This window comes from Macrobrachium nipponense, chromosome 6 (genome assembly GCF_015104395.2).
Source record: "Macrobrachium nipponense isolate FS-2020 chromosome 6, ASM1510439v2, whole genome shotgun sequence".
NCBI classification, from domain to species: domain Eukaryota; kingdom Metazoa; phylum Arthropoda; class Malacostraca; order Decapoda; family Palaemonidae; genus Macrobrachium; species Macrobrachium nipponense.
This window is the reverse complement of record NC_061108.1, coordinates 4,485,826-4,509,282: the sequence shown is the minus strand read 5'-3', so window position 1 is coordinate 4,509,282 and position 23,457 is coordinate 4,485,826. Positions and strand designations below refer to the sequence as shown.

At 41.5% G+C, this 23,457-nt stretch overlaps 1 protein-coding gene across 1 annotated transcript in view; it reads left to right on the top strand.

The window, feature by feature from the left end:
- Positions 1-1,016: 1,016 nt before the first annotated feature.
- LOC135216328 (rootletin-like) overlaps positions 1,017-23,457 on the top strand; it is a 413,187-nt gene continuing 390,746 nt past the window's right edge. The window contains exon 1 of the mRNA XM_064251513.1: positions 1,017-1,236. Within this exon, the coding sequence (XP_064107583.1) occupies positions 1,204-1,236 (33 nt within the window). The 5' untranslated portion in view covers positions 1,017-1,203. The remainder of the gene's footprint in view (positions 1,237-23,457) is intronic.

The window sequence follows — 23,457 nt, the reverse complement described above, 5'->3', positions numbered from 1 at the left end:
TACACTGAGCAATACCAATCGATCTGCATAAAGTTACACGAGTTAGTTTTCATACAAAGATACTTATCTGGTCATAACCTAACAACTAAATAGTCGCAATCTATAGCAGCATTATATCTAAAAATAAAAGACTGATATAGTAAAAATATGTTCTGATATATTTTGCCGTAAGCCAATATATTCTCAAAAGGTGAAATTTTGGAGAAATATAGATTTAATTGAGTACCATGCCAAGCTATACAAGAAAACGCTATACTGGCTATGAAAGAGAAATAGGTATAGATAAAAATGTTGCAAGATATTTGTAAATATTGTTATTGTTGCAATTTTGTCTCATTAAAGTGCATTGCATATCTCAAAGAGATAACAATATGAGGACTTTAGGCGGCTGTGAAGACGGCCGGCAATTAAGCCACCCTGTAATTACCTTTGTCAGCCAGGACATTATTTTTGTAATCTTCTTATTGGAGAAAAATACAGAACGGATACTGCACTAATCAAGAGGAACGCCCCCAGTATAACTCCAACCAAGTAGTTGTGAATTTCCTAGATATGGAACAAAATCAGCCACAAGAAGAATCCGATGATTATAATGATATTTTATCAGAGTCGGGGATGAGTTCAGAGAAGTCTACATATGATCGTGGGAGAGGACGCTGGCAACAGGGATGCACAAAAAAAGAAAGAAGACGTAGACGAAACAACAACCCAATAAGAGAACTACCTAGTACTATACCAACGGGAATATTATGATCCCAAAGACCCAGAGGACCAAAACTATGGTGTGTCTGTGTGTAACATTCCTTTTTAGGACTGTGGTACGTAACTGTAGTACCCATTATTCCCGGAAAACAAAGCCACAGGCATGAATATACGATACAGCACAATGTCGCTCTATTATTTATGACCACCCATTGACCGACGTGAGCAGCTCACGTTCGTTGCTTACATATGTCACGTGCGTCTAATGAATTAGGCACGTACACAATTTGTGTTTACTTATTTTACGTGAACGGAATGTAAAATACGTGTCTGATGCATGAAATAATTAGTAATTAGTATAATGTGAAAGTTTACACAAGTTTTTCATAAACATTTCACAAATAACGGAACTCGTGAGTCACGACGATCGACATATTTGTGTAGAAAACGTTAGTGTTATAATGTTAGTGGCGGCAAGACAGACATGAAGAATTACTTGGAATGCCTCTGGACGAGCTTTACGACGTCTCCATGGTGAGTTGCCCCTTCAGTTGCCTTCCATCGAGTCTTAATATTGTTTTGAATGAAGCGGTTTTGGTAATTGCTTAAGTGAAGAGAAATTAAAACTCCGAGAAACGCGTAACAAGTGGCTACAAAGTTTTGTTTATGTCGTCAGCTGGGGTGCGTTCAGTTGATGTGTAGTGCCGTCAGATAATGATATTGTAGGTGAAACGCTTTATCATTTTAGTCATATGGTTGACATAGCTGTTTTGAGCTTTGTATAGTTGTGCTTGGAATGTAATTTCATTTTCTTCTTTGCTTATTTATAGAATTTTCGGTCTTGTAAGCGTTGAACGTTACGATTAAAAGTTTTAAGAGGCTCTTTTACGTCAGTGGGCGTGGTGATTGAACGGAACTGTCAACTCACATTTTCGGTTTCCGCGGTTGTTTTTGAATGAGGAATGTGGATATGAATATGGGCGTTATGTGCCTATATTGTCATATATTCTTATTCTTTTATTTTAAGATATACCGTGGATCATTTTAGGAATGAAGAAAAGGAGGCAGTGAACTTGGAATGACTCGGAATACTTAAAATTGAATGGTGGTTGTTAGGCTATGCAAGCTGCCGAGTTCATGCCACAAGTAACCGAGGTTAAACAAACTTTTAAGAGTATTATTATGGACAAACGATGATTTAAGAATATCCAATGTTCAGATTTTGATTTCAGAAATTTTGAATAAGATTTGTAACGTTAGTTCAGGGGTAATTTCTTTAAGAGTGATGTACAAATGATTAAGAAAGCTGAAAGTGCAGGTTCAAGGTCTTGCACCACATTTGGCTCAGACATTAAGGTTAGGCTATTTAACCTTAAGTCAGGGCAGGAAGGTAAGGTCTGGTTAGGCCCAAGCATAGCATACGATTAAAGGTTTTTTTTTTTCTTTGTTGGCAGAACCTGTGTCCGTTGTTCTCAACTGCGTAAGCTCCAACCCCAGTATAAAAATTTGTAAACAGGAGCTTCCTGTCCAGAGCATATAGTCTATCAACATAATTTTAAACTAAATAAGAAACGTAGGCTTATCCTAGAGGGTTCTCTATATTGCACTCAAAACGATTTAGTTTTCATTGGTCGTCAGATAGGTGAAAAATAGCCTAGAGTATAGGTTTCAGCTATCCATGTCAGGGCTGTTTTTTTGTTATATTAACTGTTGCATAGTCCAGTTTAGGGAGTAAAAAAGTAGGTTATGGAATTGGTTAGGAGGTATGTACTGAAATGGGACAATCTAGTCTTCCTTCTGTAATGTACTATTCCCTGTGACAGTATCACCTGTTGCTCAGAAACACAAAAAAATGTTCTTGAATGTGGCACAAACTTCAAATTTATTATAAGTTGTATTCCATATTGTTTTGTGTTTAATGTAGAACTTCAAGACATGCATTAAAGTAAAGTTGGAGGAACAGATAGAACTATTGAAATACAGTTAAACAGTACCACAGAATGAGTGAACTTGACATTAGTAAAATCTGTACTGGTATTCATTTCTGTTCTGGAGTCATAGTGGATGTTCAGCTGTGCTAAAACTTAGAATAATGGCCATTACTTGAAATGGTTTAAAAACTGTTACAAGAATTTGATTTATACCAGTCTTTTCTCAGTTTTAAGGACATACCAGAGAAAATAACAGAATTCACTCCTGTTGTCTTGATGATGCTTTTCATATTCATCCATCTGTTTTCTAATTTTTTTTTAATTTAATTTTTATTGCATAAATATTATATACCGTATATTTCGGCGTATAAGTCGACCCTTTAGCCCCAAAAAATCATGCCAAAATTAGGGGGTCGACTTATCTACCGGTAACAAAAAGTGAATCTTTATAATTTTGGCATTTCGGTACAGGAATCCAGGCTTTACAGTTGGCTAATAACAATGACAGCCTTGTTGAGGTAACTATGTATGTAAATACCAGTTTTAAAAACATTTCACACTGTAATACGACAATAATAATACATTAGAACATCCATTACCTTAAATAAAATGAAACAAATCAAAGTAACTTGAAGAAACCCCAATCGCACAGCAAGTGTAAACATTGCGTAGCTATTTGTAGTACAGTAATTGAGAAGGATGCGTTGACTCTGACAGTTTTGTATTTACCGGGGTATTGTTCAAAAACATTTTATGGTATGAAATCTTTATCACTTTAAATAAAATAAAAAAAATTGTATTTAATAGTAAATATGTATTTAAAATCCTTCAAAATTACTTGAGTCATCGTCACTTGAATTAAACAATTCATCAGACAAATTATCATTCACGGTTTCATCATAAGGATCCCAGTTTGAATCTGGTGAATCAACTGCAGGTTCGTTTTCCCTCAAATGAGCCTGTTTATGCCATAGAAGAACCAATGGTCAAGGAATATTCCAACATAATAATAAAATACCGGCACGTCGTTTTAACAACCCAATCCAAACATTAACTTGAGTGACAGTTTGTACATACATATATACGTAGGCTCTTATGCAGCGTTAGTTAGCGCTTTGTTTGTTTACATTACACTCGAGTACCATATCTTTCGTTTCGTCATTTCTAATCATATTTGCCGGTATTCATCTTTTATATATTACACAGATTTGTTAATATACCGAGTATATTACCTGTATTTCTTATGGTAAGTAGAGCAACATATGTACCGTAATAACATTCAGGTTATTTTACATGATACGTTTTACCCTGCTGCTTATTTTGAGCGTACGGTTGGCCTAACATTTTATAGGTCGACTAATATACACGATATTAGTTAAAATCATAAAAATTTACTCAGAATTGGGGGGTCGACTTATCTTCCGGTCGACTTATACGCCGAAATATATGGTAATCATATGAATTGTTTATGTTCTTGACATTGGTTTGTATTGCGACCGACGTGATATATTAGTACTCTTGGGTCTGAATAGGCATTTGGTTGGTGGTTTTTCTGTCAGCTGTGATTGCTATAGCTGAAGTTGGTTGGTGACTGGCAAAAATATTGAGGCACATTGGTGGATGTAGCTCCCCTTAAGAGTTTTCTTATACTATTTGTTTGCTTTGTTTATGCCGTGATGCATTTTTCAAGTTTGAAAACTGTTGGAACACCTACAGAGATAGGGTTATGGAACTGAGACTGGTACAGTAGTATATTGTTAACTGGAAAGAAACTTGAAGAGTCTTAGAAGGATTTGGACAGTAGTTGAAGTTTTTAAGAAAATCCATCACTCTGTGAATAATTTCTTTTACTGTATCTCCGTTCACATTCTCTTTCCTCCAGGTTACCTACCACCTTTTCCTGTTACACCCTTAAAACCTTATGTTCTCAATTTCAGCACTGATTGAGTTCATTTCATTTAGATACGAGGCTTTGAACTGTGAATATAAGTATGAGAATTAAGGCCCCTCAGCATCTTCCAATGACACCTCTGATTGCATCAAGTTGGGATACAGTGATAACTTACTGTAAACCAAAATTGGTTTCTAGCTGAAAGGCTGTCAATGATGAACATGGCTGAATTTTCCCAGCCCATCAATTGAGTGATCGAAAGCATTTATAATACAGTACTGTATTATGTATAACACTTAGAACAAGGTTATGCTGGTAGAATAATCTTGACTAATGTGGAAAATATTACTCAACATGTTAGACTTTTATAATTGTTGCCCTTGATGATATTATAATAACTGGCACCTATTCATTAAAACTGATCATGTTTCAATGAACTAAGTGCTAGATTTGATGATAAGAGGTGTAGATGAAAATGGTGAATTATTCAAGGTCAAGTAGTTCTCAGTGGAATGCTTTAGCCACCATGTTCTACTTGACAGTGGTTTATTATGCAGTGGATCTGAACTAAGTAGACTATAGCTGGCATTGTACATTTTACACGTGAATGGGAATAAAGACTTATCAAGTTGGTTTCAACTTTGATACACAAATTCTGCATAGTGATTATAGGAATGAGAAAGATTCCATGCATCCTGTAGACAGAAAATTGGGTCATGAGAATTGTGCTCAAAGTAGTAGGTAGTTGTGTGTACAAAAGGGAAAGGTAGACAGTTTTGTGTTAAAGTTTATGTTAGTCCAAGATGGTTGTAGTTGAGGCAAGGAGTGTCAAATTTATTATTTTGAAAAGTGCGGTGTAATGGGTTCTCTAGGTATATGTCATAGACTATCAGCACAGTCTCAAAAGCTTCAGAGGGCCTGTACTTCCTAAAGATAACCCTGGATTGCAAAAAGAGGTCAAAGCATCACCCTGAAAAGTGTTAATGGAAACTGGCAGTGGATGCTTAACCTATTAGCTATCTGTAGGTAATGCATGGATCTACTCAGTTAATTAAAAGGAGGCTTAACTGCAGTAGTTAGTTCGACAGTGAAATATATTTTCACCAGTTGGAAGACAAACAAAGTAACATCTGTGGCTACAGGTGTTAAGAGGGCACTATCTATAGTGATAGACTTATGTAAAACTGCCTTCTGTGATCAGCATTTCAGCTTGTTTGTGACCCCAGGATGTTTTAATTTGATTCAAGCATATAAAACTATATCAGAAGAAACTTTTATCTTAAGTGCATTTCAAGTTTTCCTGCCTGTTTTTTGCAGCTACCTTAGAAATACTTCTAGCACAAGGTTTGAGTATTTGTTATGATAGGTTAGTCCAGTCATATTCAATGACTTGTTTAAAATGATCTAATAATCTAAAAGTGAATTATTGGAACTGTGTTAGATATAGCATATTTGATGCTTATTACTGCAGTCTACATCTTTTGCTGGTTAATTAAGACAAGTCCTTTTGTAGAGTGACATTCACATTCACATTAATTGGTAAAAGGATGTTGTGGACGATAGTAAAATGCCTATCGTGGAAAGTCCTATGTTAGGCTACCTAGAACTAGCCTAACCATGCAGTTTCTGGAGCATACCACATGTGAACAAATACTTACAAAATCAATAAATCTATACAGTATACACAGATGTGTGAACAGGACATTACTGCAGTATAAAGCTAAATGAAAGCAATTTCTATTTTGAATAAATCCTTAAATATTGCACATTAATGACCAATATGTCTCATTCTAGACCTACTTCACAATAGAATACTCAAGCCACTTAGTACTCACAATTGTATGCACCATATCACAACACACAGATGATTCAAATGTATGTACTTGTATTTATGTATGCCTTAGGCATACATAATATTAACTCTGTGGTCTGGATAAAGTAAAGTTAAAGAAAAAATGTATGCCTTGTTCTGCCCTTTGTGTAAGCTGATAAATGCTATGTATATGTAGCAGCATAATAAAAAAAATGCTTAAAAGACCTAAGGATAATAGAAAACTTTAATAAAATGCATCAGCACTGTGTGCTAGTAAATTATACCAGGCTAACCTTTCTCATTCTGTACTGCATCCATTGTGTTTCGTGTTTCCAAAAAAAATTCCACTAGACTGTGAATATTGATTAAACGTAAGTGTGTACTTGTCAGTTTTGGAATATATATGCTATTACATATAGTACTGTACTATACATACATAGTAAAAACAATAAAATTTAGTATGCAACAAGTTTTATACCAGACTGAATGGTTGTACAAGAGAATGTCCAGAGTTAAACTTCACAAAATTTTATGAGTAAAAGTATAATACAGTAGTACAGTACTAAGGCTATTTTTTACACACATCTCTCATTCTCTCATATGCCTTTCAGTACATTGCCAGAGCAGTGGATGAGGCATTACACTCTTACATAGGGACCGAAGATGAGATAGCTTCTGTGGTTATATGTAGCCTAAGGAATCGGCCAGTGATTCCACAAAGTCAGATGAAAAGCATAAGGGGTTTGGTATTGAAACAACAACAGGTGACTGACAGACCGTGTACTGGCTTGTGGTTCTGATGCAGGAAAGTGGACTGGTGGATGCTGTGGGGTACCAACCTTGAATGAATGATTGAGCCTCCTATAACAGAAGGACCTTTGTTGCTGGTGCTTGTTGATGTCAGTTTCTGCTACACAAAGTGAGGACAAAGTCCTTGTTATCAATCCAGTCTCTGTCATACTGTGGATGGTCTGTTAGCCTGACTTGATGAGGAGATCAAGTTATTTTTGGACCTAAAGAAAATACTAGAGGCATCTTCCAGGTCATCGTCCTGGTCACCGTTGGCAGCAGTGGTGTTCTCAGTGTTGAATGTGGTCTCAAGAATGTCGTTTTGATGAATATTGTTTCTAAACTTATGGAAATTCGTTTGTAAACTCTTTAGGTATTCACTCTCTACTAACCATGCTCCAGGTAAAGAGCACAGATCCATTCAAGGCAAGAAGACAGTTGTAGATCACCAATCTGAGGGAGTAGTTTCTCATTTTATGCAGAGCTTTCTACAAAAATCCACGTCCTTCATTGAGCGCCTCAGTGGCGTGGTTGGTTTGGTGTTTGCTTCTCACCTCGGTGGTCGCTGGTTCGATTCTCGGCCATTCCATTGAGGAGTGAGGGATGTATATTTCTGGTGATAGAAGTTACTCTCGACGTGGTTTGGAAGTCACGTAAAGCTGTTGGTCCCGTTGCTGAATAACCACTGGTTCCATGCAACATAAAAACACCATACAAACAAACAAAACCATCACTTCATCCAGTAACTGCTGTTGGTAATATTCTTTTCTGGCACAGTGATGGCTTGCCTCACTGGGTGACAGACAACAGTCATGTAAGTCTAACAACCAAAAATGTTAAAAAATACACCTGTTACATCTGTTCTGAACACCATACTTTTTCTTTGCAAGATGGACAGGCACATTGTCAAGTAGGAGAGCCTCAACTGACTTCAAGGAACACCAGACTCCCCTCTTTGAGGATGACCTCCTTGCAGAAGTGAATGTAAAACTAATCTTGTAGTGATATTGGCTGTGAACCAAGATTTGACAGAATGGAACCAAATCCTGGGGACACTCGTCCAGCATCCCACAGATGATGTGGCAGCTTTGCAAGTGTCCATCCACCGCAGGTTCATCTTGTGTGTTCCTATACTCGGTTTTTTTCCATCTGTCCATCCGCCTGTGGTGTTTGTGTATGGTAACACTGCGTCCCGGGCTTTAGATAGTTACATTCAACTTACATTCAACAATAACAGCAATATCCTATTTCGAATATTAACGGTGTAATTCGCATACAGTAAATTATTAAAACACTTTTCAGTTGCAAATGTACACCCAGATATCCTTTTATTTACCTAAAACTTACACAAAGCGTAACTATCTAAAGCCCGGGATGCAGTGTTACCATACAAAAACACCACAGGCGGATGGACAGATGGAAAAAAACAGAGTATAAGGAGATTGCACATCTTACAGCTCTGACAAACAATGCTTGTCAAGCTTTCAACCTGGTCATTTTTCGACATGTCAGACAAGGTATTAACAGACAGGAAAAGTAAAATAACCTAAGTCAGTGTGTTTCGTATATGAGATCTGATAAGTGAATGGTTTTTTTGTTCATGCCACTTACCTGACAGATATATATATAGCTGTATTTTCTGACGTCCGACAGAAATTTCAAAACTCGCGGCACACGCAGTGGGCGGCCAGGTGGTAGTACCCATTCCCGCCGCTGGGAGGCGGACTATCAGGAACCATTCCCATTTTCTATTCATATTTTTTTCTGTCGCCGGTCGGTAAACAACTGTTTACAGACCTCTGCTCAGGATTTTTTGGAATTTGACTCGCTTTTAAGTATCTGATTGATTTTTTTGGTATTGAATTGGATTGTTGAATTGGCATGCGCGATAGTGGACCGTTTTTTGATTTTGGATTGACTTTTCTATATAAGATATGTCTGGATCAAGTGTTGTGAGTTTCAGAGTGTGTGTGAGGGCTGATTGTAAGGTGAGGCTACCGAAAGCATCGGTAGACCCCCACACAGTATGTATGAGTTGTAGGGGGCTTAATTGTTTGATTGATAATCGGTGCAATGAATGTGAGAAATTGACCGATGATGATTGGAGAGTATATGAGTCCTATCGCCTTAAATTGGAGCGCGATAGGATCAGGAGGTCTTCCTCCAGGAGTGGTTCTACCAAAGGTAAGGCTAACATCTCTCCTCCATTAACACCTGTAGTGTTTACAACCCCTAAACCTGTGTTGCCTTCGGGCTCTGATTCTGTGTCGGAGAAGCGAATGCTCTCTCTCTTGATTTTTTGGAGTCTCTTCGCACTCTGGAGACCAAAGTGAAAGCCTGAGAAACTGGCTCGGTGCAAGTGTGTTGATCGTGCCCCCCATGTTGTGGAGGGGGCGTCAGATCGGCCCCATAATGCCTCTAGGTATGTCGAAAAGCCGCAAGAGGGTTACGGGGGCTTCCCACCGATCTGGCGTCCCTTCGGCAGGCCCTGTAGCAAAGACCCAGGCTGCCAAGGAGCGCGCACGAGCGCGCGTCCTGAAAGAGTGCTTTTCGTCCTCCGAAGCGTCCTCCCCGCGCAAGGGGTGGAGCGCTCGGAGAGACTCTCGTCCTTTCCTTGAAAAGGACGGAGTTTCGTGCGGAGGACCGCTTCACGTCCTCTTTCGCCACTTTCGTCGGAGGACGCGTATGACGCGTTTCCGCCTCAGAAAAAGAGGTAGGATCTCCTCCGATGAGGACGATGGGTTTAGCGTGGCACAGGCGCTATAACCTGAGAAGCCAGGTAAGCTGGTACCTGTGGAAGGAAGGAATAGGCGTCCCCTCGCCCCTCGTCTTCTCACAGGATCAGTCCTGCTTCCTCTGTTCATTCTTCCCCGACGAAGAACATTCTTTTGTCCCTTCAGGACCAGCTATCCTCGCTTATGGCTCAGAGGGACTCGCCCAGCAGCAGTCGAGCCTAAGCGGAGGAAGGACCTTAGACTGCCTGTCAAGAGGACTAAGCAGTCTCCTTCTCCTTCACCTACTTCGTCTCGTTCGCCGATCGCTTCTCCTTCGGCGATTCGCCGATCTCGTTCGTCCTCTAGAAGGACGTTACGTCAGGACGCTTTTGAGGAGGACGCTCTGTATGAGGACGTTTCGGCAGGACCGTTTCGGTCAGGAACCGCTCGTCAGGACGCTTGTCAAGACGCTTCGTCAGGACGCTTGGCAGGACGCTAGGCAGGACGTTCGTCAGAACGCTTGGCAGGACGCTAGGCAGGACGTTCGTCAGGACGCTCGCCAGGACGCTAGACAGGACGCGGGGGCAGGACGCTCACGCCAGGACGCTCACCAGGACGGCTCGGCAGGACGCTTGGCAGGAAGCTCGCCAGGACGTTCAGGCCGCCTTCAAGACGTTTTTGGGGATTCTGAACAAGAAGTCGTACCCCCAGACGCTAGTTTACGCGCACAGGCACGTATGCCAGCGGAAAAGAAACGTAAGGACGCTTCTCGGGCAGATGAGACTGCTGCGGACGGCGCTGAGGTCGCTCGTCCTCGTCAGGACGCTTTACCTTCATCGGGTAGTAAGCGTCATAAAGAAGACAGCCCGAAATAAGGCTGCCTCTAGCAAGGATAGGGGTCCTTTGATCAAGCCAGACCTGATATTAGGACGCCCTCTCCTGACAGACGGTCTCCTCTTCCGTTTAGAGAAGAGGAGAGCTTAGTAGTTCGGCTGAATCGGTTGAAGAGGGCCTGCTGCAGCCCCGTCAATCTCGGACTATAAGTCCTCGTACGACTCTGCGTTCTTCTTTTGAAGACAAATTTCAGCCCGCAGCTCCCAAGTCTCCTCCTTCGCAGTTTTCTTCATCTAAAACTGGAAAAACCCCAGAGTTTGTAGAGATGAAAACTTCTCTCTCCACGAAACGGGCCTTTAAGAAGCTCCAAGATTGGATGGTAAGAAGGAGAGATCAAGGCAAGACGACCTTCGCCTTGCCTCCAACTAGACTTAGTGGAAAAGGGGGCATTTGGTATAGAACCAAAGATGAAGTGGGAGTTCGTATCCTTCTTCGGCTCAAGGAGATTTCTCCAGCCTTGTGGATTTGCAGAGGAGGTCACTTTTACCCTCTTGCTAAGGTAACCTGGACCGCTCGGAACTGACCACCCTCATTTGAAGGGTCTGCTCAGGACGCTGGAAGTGTTCAACTCCTTGACTGGTGTTTGGGAGTTCTGGATCTGCAAGCGAGAAGCCCAGAATCTCTCAGTCTGGGGAGGGAGCTGTCCAGCGTGTTAGCATGTATGGACAAAGCCATCAGGGATGGTTCGGAGGAGCTCGTATCTCATTTTGGAACGGCTTTATTAAAAAAGAGAGCTTGCTGTGCAACTTCACAGCTCGTTCGGTGACTCCAGCTCAGAAAGCGGATTTGCTGTTTTCGCCTCTTTCGAACCATTCTCTTCCCCCGACTTTAGTAAAGGACCTGAACGAACAGCTTACAAGAGAAGGCAACTCAGGACCTTTTGGCCCAGTCTACAAGACGGTCCCAGCCGTAACCGTTCAAAACCTCTTCAGCTGCGGTTCGCGACCGCCGAAGAAAGTTAACAGCCACTTTTCGGGGGTGGGGCTCCCCCCTCGCGAGCAGCTCCTTCGAGGGAGAGGGCGTTTTCCACTGAGGAAGAGCTTCCTTTAAGCCAAAGCCTTCCAAGTAAAGAAGCATGTCCTTCAGACACCAGTCGGAGCCAGACTGAAGTTTTTTGCGGAGCGTGGAGAGAGAGAGACACGGACTCTTGGTCCCTCAAGATCGTGGAGCAAGGGTACAAGATCCCCCCCCTTTTTTTAGATCTTCCTCCTCTTTCTACGACTCCCAGAGACCTTTCTCCATCCTATCAGGGAGAAAAGAAGAAAGTATTGTTCGATCTCTTCAGCAGATGATCGACAAAAGAGCGGTGGAACAAGTCGCGGACCTGGGGTCCTCCAGGTTTTTGTAACAACGAGAATCTTCCTAGGTACCGAAGCACAGTCGGTCTGGTTGGCGTCCGGTTCTAGATGTAAGCAGGCTCAATCTTTTCGTGGAAAAGAACAAATTCACGATGGAGACGCCTCATTCTGTTCTGGGAGCATTGAGCCGGGCGACTGGATGGTGTCCTTAGACTTGCAGGACGCGTACTTTCACATCCCGATCCACCCTCTTTCAAGAAAGTATCTAAGGTTGTCCTAGACAACAAAGTATGGCAGTTTCAGAGCTATGTGCTTCGGACTGACCACGGCTCCGATGGTGTTCACAGTAGTAATGAAGAACGTAGCGAGGTGGCTACACTCTTCGGAATAAGAGTTTCCCTGTACCTCGACGACTAGGTCCTGATCAGAGCGTCGTCGAGAGAGAAGTGTCTGAAGGACTTGCAGTTCACTTAGCCTTAGCGAAGTCCCTGGGACTTCTGGTCAACCTCGAAAAGTCGCCTCTGACCCCAACACAGTCCATCGTGTATCTGGGGATTCAGATGGATTCAGTGGCTTTTCGAGCGTTTCCGTCCCAGGAACGTCAGCGGCTAGGCTTAGAAAAGATCTCAGCCTTTCTAAGGAAAGAGACTTGCTCGGCGAGGGAATGGATGAGTCTGCTGGGGACCATTTCCTCGCTAGAAAGGTTGTTCCTTGGGAAGACTGCACATCAGGCCTCTCCAATTTTTCTTGCGGACGAGTGGAAGGCCAAGGACGATCTCAATGCCATATTGAGAATATCGCTTCCGATCAAGAACCACCTCAGATGGTGGTTGGACCCTCAGAAGCTTCAAGAGGGCGTGTCCCTAAGTCTTCTGAGCCCCGAACCTAGTGTTGTTTTCAGAACGCTTTCCATCACAGGATGGGGAGCAACACTAGGGGGCGGAAGGAAGTGTCAGGCTCCTGGAGAGGGGAACAGGTAGCCTGGCATATAAATGTCAAAGAACTGGCAGCAGGTATTCTGTCCCTGCAGTCTTCGAAAAGAGTTTGGAGAACAAGATTGTTCAGATAAACTCGGACAATACCACAGCACTCGCTTATTTAAAAAACCAGGGAGGAACACTCCAGAACGTTGTTTTCCCTAGCGAGAGAGAGTTCTGCTGTGGGCAAAGAGAAAAAAGGTGACTATCCTGACGAGATTCATTGCAGGAGTGCAAAACGTCAGGGCAGACCTTCTCAGTCGTCGGGACCAAGTCCTACCGACGGAATGCACCTTGAACGAATACGTTTGTCGAGACCTGTGGACGTTGTGGGGGACGTCCACTGGTCGACTTATTCGCAACGTCAAGGACCAAGAGACTTCCTCTTACTGCTCCCCGGTCCTGGATCCAGAAGCGATCGAGGTAGACGCTTTGCTTTGTAATTGGACGGGTGGCCTAGACTTTATTTACGCCTTCCCACCATTCAAGATTCTGGGGGAAGTCATGAGGAAGTTTGCGGCCTCGGAAGGGACGAGGTTAAACCCTGATCGCTCCGATGTGGCCAGCGAGAGAATGGTTCACAGAGGTCATGTCTTTCCTTGTAGACTTTCCAAGGACATTGCCCTGGAGGAAAGATCTACTCAAACAGCCTCACTTCGAAAGGTTTCACCAAAACCTCTCCGCTCTGGGTCTGACTGCGTTCAGACTATCGAAAAGTTGGCCAGAGCGAGAGGTTTTTTCGAAAGCAGCTGCGAGAGCAATCGCACATGCGAGACGTGCTTCCACAAGAGCTGTTTACCAGTCGAAGTGGGCTTCCTTCAGGGCATGGTGTAAAAAGGAGGGAGTTTTCCTCTTCCTCGACCTCTGTGAACCAGATAGCTGATTTTCTGCTCTTTCTCAGGAATGTGCAGAAATTAGCGGTCCCTACCCTCAAGGGATATAAAAGCATGTGTCAGCGGTTTTTAGGCACAGGGCCCTCGACCTGTCTGACAACAAGGACATTCATGACCTTTTAAAGTCTTTTCGAGACCTTCGAAGGTTCCTCAAATGAGACTCCTTCATGGAACCTGGATGTAGTCCTTAAATTCCTTATGTCGAGCACTTTCGAACCGCTTCAGGCAGCGTCTCTTCGAAACCTGACAAGGAAAGCTCTTTTCCTAACTTCTCTTGCGACGGCTAAGAGAGTTAGTGAAATTCAAGCGTTTAGCAAGTTAATGGGATTCAAAGGGGACAATGCTGTCTGCTCGTTGAACCCAACTTTCTTGGCGAAGAATGAAAAATCCTTCGAACCTTGGCCCGAAGACTTTCGAGATCAAGGGTATGTCAAGTCTGGTGGGCCAAGAACCAGAGAGTCCTGTGCCCGGTCAGGGCTCTCAAGTTCTACGTGCATAGAACGAAAGAGGTAAGAGGTCCCTCAGGTAATCTCTGGTTGGCTCTGTTAAGAGACCAGAGTTACCTTTATCGAAGAATGCTGTTGCTTTCTTTCTAAGGGATATCATTCGGGAGGCTCATTCATCTTTCCAGAAGACTGATTTGAGCCTCTTCCGAGTAAAAGCGCACGAAGTTCGAGCCGTCGCTACCTCTCTTGCCTTCCAAAAGAACATGTCAATCAAGGACATCCTTGATTGCACCCCTTTTGGAGGGAGTAACTCCGTCTTCGCCTCACATTACCTAAGGGATGTGAGAACGATTTATGCGATTGTAATGCACTGGGCCATACGTTTCTGCGGACACAGTATTGGGGTCCGGAAGTAGCTCTTTCCCTATCCCTTAGTTAGGTTTAAGTTAGGTTGTTGTGTTTTTAGGTTGTGGTGAGTCTTATGTGAAGATCTCCCATCCTTTAGTTAGTTTTAAGGGGTTTTTGTGAATAGTTGGTCAGGTGGTGGTCAGTTGCTTCGTTGCCCTCATTTGTATGGCCTCGATGGTCTTGTCACGCTGAGGTCTCGCACCCGTTGACAGATCATCCAGAGCGCACCAGCACTACAGGTCTCCACCTGGCTGGCAACTCTGTGTTAAGCAAAAGCAGCCCTTACGTGACAGTAATCACATAGTCTACTTTGCAAACAGGTAAGGAACCAAGATGTATATCATCTACTTAATTTAAGTTTCCTAAAAAATCCTATTCTGTCTCTTCCCACCATCCGAAGGTGGGATTCAGCTATATATATATCTGTCAGGTAAGTGGCATGAACAAAATGTTATTGTATTATACAATTAAGTTTGTTCATACTTACCTGGCAGATATATATTTAATTAAGTGCCCGCCTCCTCCCCGCCCCCTCAGGAGACAGAGACATTAATAAAAAATATGAATAGAAAATGGGAATGGTTTTCCTGATATCCGCCTCCCCCCCCAGCGGCGGGAATGGGTACTACCACCCTGGCCGCCCACTGCGTGTGCCGCGAGTTTTGAAATTTCTGTCGGACGTCAGAAAAATACAGGCTATATATATATCTGCCAGGTAAGTATGAACAAACTTAATTGTATAATAACAATAACATTTTTTAATCTAATCTTAGTACTTATTCCCAAACCCTGTGATACCCCTTGAAATTAACAATGGTTTGCGGTTGCCCAAACCTCTTGGCAGTCAACTTCATTTTGGCTCCCTGAATGTATGCTAACATTCGTCATCAAACCTTGGAGAATTGTTTGCCCATCCTTTAAATGGCATATGTATGTAGTGCACATTATTGTACTTAAATGTACAGTGTACAGCATAAACAATTGAAAGGTACTGTAATTATTTTAAGGTCACGTACAAGATGGCTGCTGAGATAGGTAAGCAATGATGAGAGAAATGATTACCATTACATTATTAATCAGAAGATAAACCCTGTTCATATGGAACAAGCCCATCAGAGGGGCCATTGACGTGAAATTCTGAAGCCTCCAAAGAATATTGTGTTTATTTACAATTATTATTATTATATTCAGAAATGAACCCTATTCATGTGGAACAAACCTATAGCGGCCATTGATAGGAAATTGTGAAGCTTCCAAAGAATGTGTTGTTCATTTGAAACACTTGTAATTATTCAGAAGATGAACCCTATTCTGTGGAACAAGCACACCAAGGGGGCCATTGCCCTGAATGAGAGCTTCCAAAGAATATGATGGTCATTTGCAAGACATTGCAGAGGTGAACAGGGAGACTGTTCCACAGTCCAACGGTGTGTGGAATAAAGGTCCTCTGGAACTAAGAAGTTCGACAGCGAGGCACATTTTCTGCAATTCTGGTCTCCAAGCTGTGCATTACGTACCTAGATGTTAGTTGACTGTTGTAGGTAGCAGTCAGGAGAGGGAAAGAGAGAAGAGGAGGGAAAAATACAAGTCTTCATTGATATGTCAAAGTGGATGCCGTGAAGATAGGCTAGCCTCAACAAGGTAATTTACAAAACAGGGGGCTCACTGTAGGCATTACTTAAGGTTCTTCGCAGCGTCCATTCGGCCCCTAGCTGCAACCCCTTTCATTCCTTTTACTGTACCTCCGTTCATATTCTCTTCCATCTTATTTTCCACCCTCTTCTAACAATTGATTCATTGTGCAACTGCTTTGAGGTTTTCCTCCTATTACACCTTTCAAACCTTTTACTCTCAATTTCCGTTTCAGCGCTGAAAAACCTTATAGGTCCCAGTGCTTGGCCTTTGGGATGGATTATAAATTGAAATAATAGTAATGATAAACTTTCCTGTTTATCAGTTGCGACAACGATTTCCGTCATGGAGGTCGCGTTCATTCACGTATTTATCGATCGCAAACTGGCGATGCTGAACTGTCACGATGCTCCAGCCTATAATATAGTCAAGTTTTCCTCGTGAGCGTGGCAGCCAGGTTGTTGGTTGCCATGGCAACCGTTGCCATGGCTACGGAGAATGCACGCGCCCCATCTCTTGCGAAATCTTCACCCCCCGTGACACCCCGCCGACCGTGTGCCGTTCGCTCGGCTCACGAGGGCGTGACTCATCTCCCTTCGTGTCTGACACTTTGAGTCTTGATACTTTTGATTCTGACATTCTAGTCTTGACACTTCGAATCTGTCTCTTCGAATCTGACACCTCGAGTCTGTCACTTTTATCACCTAGTCTGCCAGATCACAAAAAGAGTACATTCTCTTTGTAAACCATTTCATTAACCTTACTCTAGTCTAAGACCTTTTTAGGTCACCAAAAAAAGTAGATTTCGGTTTCTAAGGCCCTTTCGTTGACCTTATTCGTGTCATAAGATCTTCTTAGGTCACTAAAAGTATAATAATCTTAGACTTTTTTTTTTTTCTTAATGACTTTCCGGGTAGTTATGGGACAATAGCGTCGATGCAGACCCAAACCTGATGGTTAATTCAGGCAGCGCCGAAAAGTATACTAGGTTAATTGATCTCTGTCGAACCTCATAGGCCTAAAGGAGGATTTCGAAGTTCGAGGCGGCTGTTAATGACGGCAGTGATAATTTAGTGCAGCTGTTGAATATACAACACGCTTAAATGTATAATTTATTGAAATTCAATGTGTGTGTGTATTACACACACACACAACAGACACACACACACACACACACACACACACATATATATATATATATATATATTTATATATATATTCACAGTATTTGTATGCAAGAGTTTTATCGTGAAATATGGAATGAAAATGAGATAAATATTTGGCATGATTTCTGAGCGGCTAAAATGACCTGTTAGTTAACTCTCTCTCTCTCTCTCTCTCTCTCTCTCTCTCTCTCTCTCTCTCTCTCTCTCTCTCTCTCTCTCTCTCTCTCTCTCTCCTTGGCAGATATTAGGACGGAAGCCCGACTGAGAGATAATTTTTTTCATTGGAAATTTCGTCAGTATCATAGGACTAGTTTTTAATCATCAACATTTATTTCTGTTTTTAGCTTCTGAGAGCAAGATCTGTTGCCACGTCTGTGCAGTTATTTGCAGATGTGGGGGGCAGAGTGTCACTTTCTGTCTGTGCTAAAGGTAATGCAGTATTATAGGCTTTCTGTACATTATTAGTATTACGTTTTATAATCACGAAAGCAGTGAATTATCGTAGGATGTCTGCATAGTAATTGCTGGCATTTTATTGTCGGAGTGTTGGAATTGCCACCGTTGGGTTTAAAATGATGGAATTGTCACCTTGGGGTCTGTAAAATGTTGGAATTGTCGCCTTTGGGGTCTGTAAAATGTTGGAATTGTCGCCTTTGGGGTCTGTAAAATGTTGGAATTGTCACATTTGGGGTCTGTAAAATGTTGGAATTGTCACCTTTGGGGTCTGTAAAATGTTGGAATTGTCACATTTGGGGTCTGTAAAATTTTGGAATTGTCACATTTGGGGTCTGTAAAATTTTGGAATTGTCGCCTTTGGGGTCTGTAAAATGTTGGAATTGTCACCTTGGGGTCTGTAAAATGTTGGAATTGTCACCTTTGGGGTCTGTAAAATGTTGGAATTGTCACCTTTGGGGTCTGTAAAATGTTGGAATTGTCACCTTTGGGGTCTGTAAAATGTTGGAATTGTCGCCTTTGGGGTCTGTAAAATGTTGGAATTGTCGCCTTTGGGGTCTGTAAAATGTTGGAATTGTCACATTTGGGGTCTGTAAAATGTTGGAATTGTTGCCTTTGGGGTCTGTAAAATGTTGGAATTGTTGCCTTTGGGGTCTGTAAAATGTTGGAATTGTCACCTTTGGTTCTGTAAAATGTTGGAATTGTCACCTTTGGGGTCTGTAAAATGTTGGAATTGTCACCTTTGGGGTCTGTAAAATGTTTGGAATTGTCACCTTTGGGGTCTGTAAAATGTTGGAATTGTCACCTTTGGGGTCTGTAAAATGTTGGAATTGTCACCTTTGGGGTCTGTAAAATGTTGGAATTGTCACCTTTGGGGTCTGTAAAAGTGTTTCGGAATTGTGTTTCGCCTTTGGGTCTGTAAAAATGTTGGAATTGTCGCCTTTGGGGTCTGTAAATGTTGGAATTGTCGCCTTTGGGGTCTGTAAAATGTTGGAATTATTGCCTTTGGGGTCTGTAAAATGTTGGAATTGTCACATTTGGGGTCTGTAAAATGTTGGAATTGTCACATTTGGGGTCTGTAAAATTGGAATTGTCGCCTTGGGTTCTGTAAAATGTTGGAATTGTCACCTTGGGTTCTGTAAAATGTTGGAATTGTCACCTTGGGTTCTGTAAAATGTTGGAATTCTGGAATTGTCATCTTGGGCTCTGTACAATGTTGGAATTGTCACCTTGGGGTCTGTAAAATGTTAGAATTCTGGAATTGTCACCTTTGGGTCTGTAAAATGTTGGAATTGTCACCTTGGGATCTGTAAAATGTTGGAATTGTCACCTTGGGGTCTGTAAAATGTTGGAATTGTCACCTTGGGGTCTGTAAAATGTTGGAATTGTCACCTTGGGGTCTGTAAAATACTGGAGTTCTGGAATTGTCATCTTGGGCTCTGTACAATGTTGGAATTGTCACCTTGGGGTCTGTGAAATGCTGGAATTTTGGAAATGTCACCTTGGGATCTGTAAAATGTTGGAATTGTCACCTTAGGGTCAGTGACACTGAAAATGGTAAGATGTTTAGAGGTGCTAGGTGTATTGGGTTGTGGGTCTCTATTGTAACTGGAAATTTACTTGAGTGTTGATTTTCTGTCACCTCTTTCTGCCGGCGCCAATTCCGAGCGTTTTTTCGGCGTCAGTGACCCGGTTTGGCGATACGTGGCGCCAGATGACTCTCAATCAGTCAGTCAATCCATTCATGACCTGGAATGACTCACTGTTCTGCGTGAAGTCATTTGATGTTCAAAAGACAGATTATTGTAGTCAGGATCTCACCTATTGGTAAAATGTATAGAAAGTGAGGGATCTCTCGACGGTTGTGGTAATTTTTAGAAGCAGAATCAACATTGCTTCTGGGAGATTACATCTTACCTTGTGCCAAAAACTTTCTCTGGTGAGTGCAAGCACCCTGTGGTTTTCTGGGACTATGTACAAATGGATATTTATCGCCAAAAATCAGAAGGAAAATAAGTTGGGATGAAAAGGGAGAAATGGATTTATGTAACATTGCCAAGTGCATGGTTACAGAGGAAAATGTATAAAGAGCATAACATTCTATTCAGGATGAATTAAAGTGTAGAAATGCAATAATAGCGAGAACATAATATTGATTCGTATAGTGCATTCGGACTAATAATAGGTATATGGTTTCCTGTACAAGGAATGAAAAGTGATCAAATATGAACGTACTAACCATTTGGTAGTCTTTTCTTCACATCACTTCCCCTGTAGTTGGGGTTGCCTGCGACGTCCCATTGGCCCGTAGCTGCGACCCGTTTCATTCCTTTTACTGTAGCGCCGTTCATATTCTCTTCCTTCCATCCTACTTTCAACTCTCTCCGAACAGTTGATTCATTGTGCAGCTGCAAGGTTTTCCTCCTGTTACCCCTTTAAAGCCATTTAACTGTCTTGTTACCGTTCCAGCACTGAATGACCTCATAGATGCCAGCGCTTGTCCTTTGGCCTAAATTCTGTGTTCTGTTTTGAAGACTTTTCTTTCTCCCACTTCTAATACATGTCGCATGTGAATAATGTCGACTGGACTGGATTTTTTCTATAGATTGGGCTCGAAAAACATGTCTCCCTGTTACCGAGGGGAGGATTATGTATCTACCTGCCTACCACCATTCCTATTTCTGACATTTCTCGTCCCTACGGTCGATATTCCTCATGGCCACGGGCACTCTGGGTTGTCACCCACCCCCTGCCTAGACCACTTCCAAAGTCCACCTGTTTTATATAGCAGGCCAATCCTTTCGAGTGAGGTTTTTTTTTTTTTTCTTTTCGGCAAGCTTGTGGTGAGGTGCACGAGGTTTCTACCAAGACGGATTCTCTCTCACTTTGGAAACTACTTCTGCTGAGCGATTGGAATCCATTTTTAATCACTGGGAAGGAGTGTAGCGAATGGTTGCGCAGGTGAGTACCCTAAAAAACGTATAGATTGTATGGAAGGATCTCTGGTTTTATAAATGTGTGTATATATTATATATATATATCTATATATATATATATATATATATATATATGTATATATATATATATTAATATATATATATATATATATATATATATATATATATATATAAATATTATTTATTATATTTAAAAATACCTTGCTTGAGGCAGTGTGTTTTCTCGCGTCGAGCCAGGTCGTGTTTTTCGAAAGCCCACCATTTCACGCTCAATTATGCAATCCACATTGACAGCTGTAATCGTCGGTGGTTTCATTCGAATAACGTAGATTTCATATATATTTAGTAATTTCTATTTATTTATGTCTCCTGCTCTATAAATAAACCGGAAGATTTTTCGCGTCACAACGACTGGAGAAAACGCTGACAGTCTCCTTTTGGAAATACGATTTGTCATGGAACTCTTATCGATCGCTGATTGGCCCGACTGTGCTTGGCATATTGGTGTATATATAGTCGGCGAGCCAGCATGAATTACTTACGGGTTTGTTGTTAACGTTTAATGTTCTTGCTTTTATCATCATCCTCATGTAAGTTTTAATTGAAGTTGTGTTTGGTATCTGCGAACATCGCCTGGGAATTTAATCCCTGCTGGACGTGGGACGTTGCCTAAGCACGTGATGATTGCATATCTCCGTGATATCATCTAATATAATGCGGCGGTCCTCAACCCTATAATTTAGGTAAATGTTATGAGGAGGGTTCCTCCTGTGACGTTTGGGTCTCTGCTACAGGCAAGCTTTTAGCTTGATGTACACGAAGGGGAATGACTCCGTATAGGGGGTTAGTGCCGTCAATGCATCTCACGCGGTGCACTGTAGGCGTTACTTAAGGTTCTTTGCGAGTGTCCCCTTCGGCCCCCCAGCTGCAACCCCTTTTTATTCCTTTTACTGTTCCTCTTTTTCATATTCTCTTTCTTCCATCTTGCTATCCACGGATTCCTAATAATTGTTGCAAAGTGCAACTGCTTTGAAGTTTTCCTCTTGTTACACCTTTCAAACCTTCTTACTCTCAATTCCCATTTCAGCGCTGAATGACCTCATATGTCCTAGCACCAGGCCTTCGGCCTAAATTCTATTCCGTGAAAGGGAATGCATGCATACATACATACATACATACATACATACACACACACATACACACACACACACACACACACACACATATATATATAAAGAGACTTTAATTTAAATAGCTATGGATTGTTGTATAGAGCTTTCTGAGGATTTATAGTAACAGTGACGTCGTGAAAACAATCGATAAAACCTCGTGTGATGACAGTTAGCCACCAGCTATATGCACAGTTCAGTGTCAGGTGTGGTTGAATAATTACAGGTATAGGATTGACTCTGCGACCCCATGATATCCAGTGGGTTTTATGATTGTCGCGGTCCGTAGGGGGCTAGTGCCGTCAGTGCACCTCATGCGGTGCACTGTGGGCATTACTTGAGGCTCTTTGCAGTTTTCCTTCTCCCCTTATAGCTGCAGCCCCTTTCATTCTTTTAACTGTACCTCCTTTCATATTCTCCTTCTTCCATCTTATTTTCCACCCTCTTATCATAGATGATTCCTAGTGCAATGGAGAGGTCATCCTCCTTTTACACCTTTCAAACCCCTGTCATCTCTGAATGACCTCATAGATGCCAGCGCTTGTCCTTTGACCTAAATTTTATATCTTGAACCGAACAAAAACTTCTTTCAGTTTTCTTCTGAATATTGAAAAAGAAACCCACAAAATTACTGTGTATATCGTGTACCAGTTGCCAATTTTATAGATTCTGTGTCGCTTTAAAGCAGTGTTGCCAATGATTAAATCAAACTGATTTAATTAAGTGATTAAATCATTGATTTTTTCATTAAAAATAATTATTTTTTAAAATTTTTAATTTTTTAATTTGAAAGCAAACATAATGAAAAATATGGTTTGGAGGTTAATAAAAACATAAGCATAACTGTGCTGCATCTATTTACTTGGATATAAGAAAATTGCAAGTATATACATACTTTAGGCTAGAGCTGGAAACCTAAAAGATAAATCAATATTAATTCAGTCTTAAAATACATTTTGAGGATAAAAAGATTGGAAAAACATCTAAAATAAAAAAACTCAATTAAATAAAAATCAAATAAATCACTGGTTTTTTAATGTATTATTTTTAATTAGAAAAAAATAACCAACCCTACTTTAAAGGTCGTCTGTTTTCATTTCTCTCATCGGTCGTGATTTTTCTTAGTTATACAAGTCTGCTGAGTGAGTGGTCTTTGCTAAAATAAAAATTATTATTATTATTTTTTTTTCTCTCTCTCTATCACAGTCCTCCAATGCGACTGGGTGGTATTTATTTCTAGTGTGGGGTTCCGGGTTGCATCCTGCCTCCTTAGGAGTCCATCACTTTTCTTACTATGTGCGCCGTTTCTAGGAGCTACTTCAGC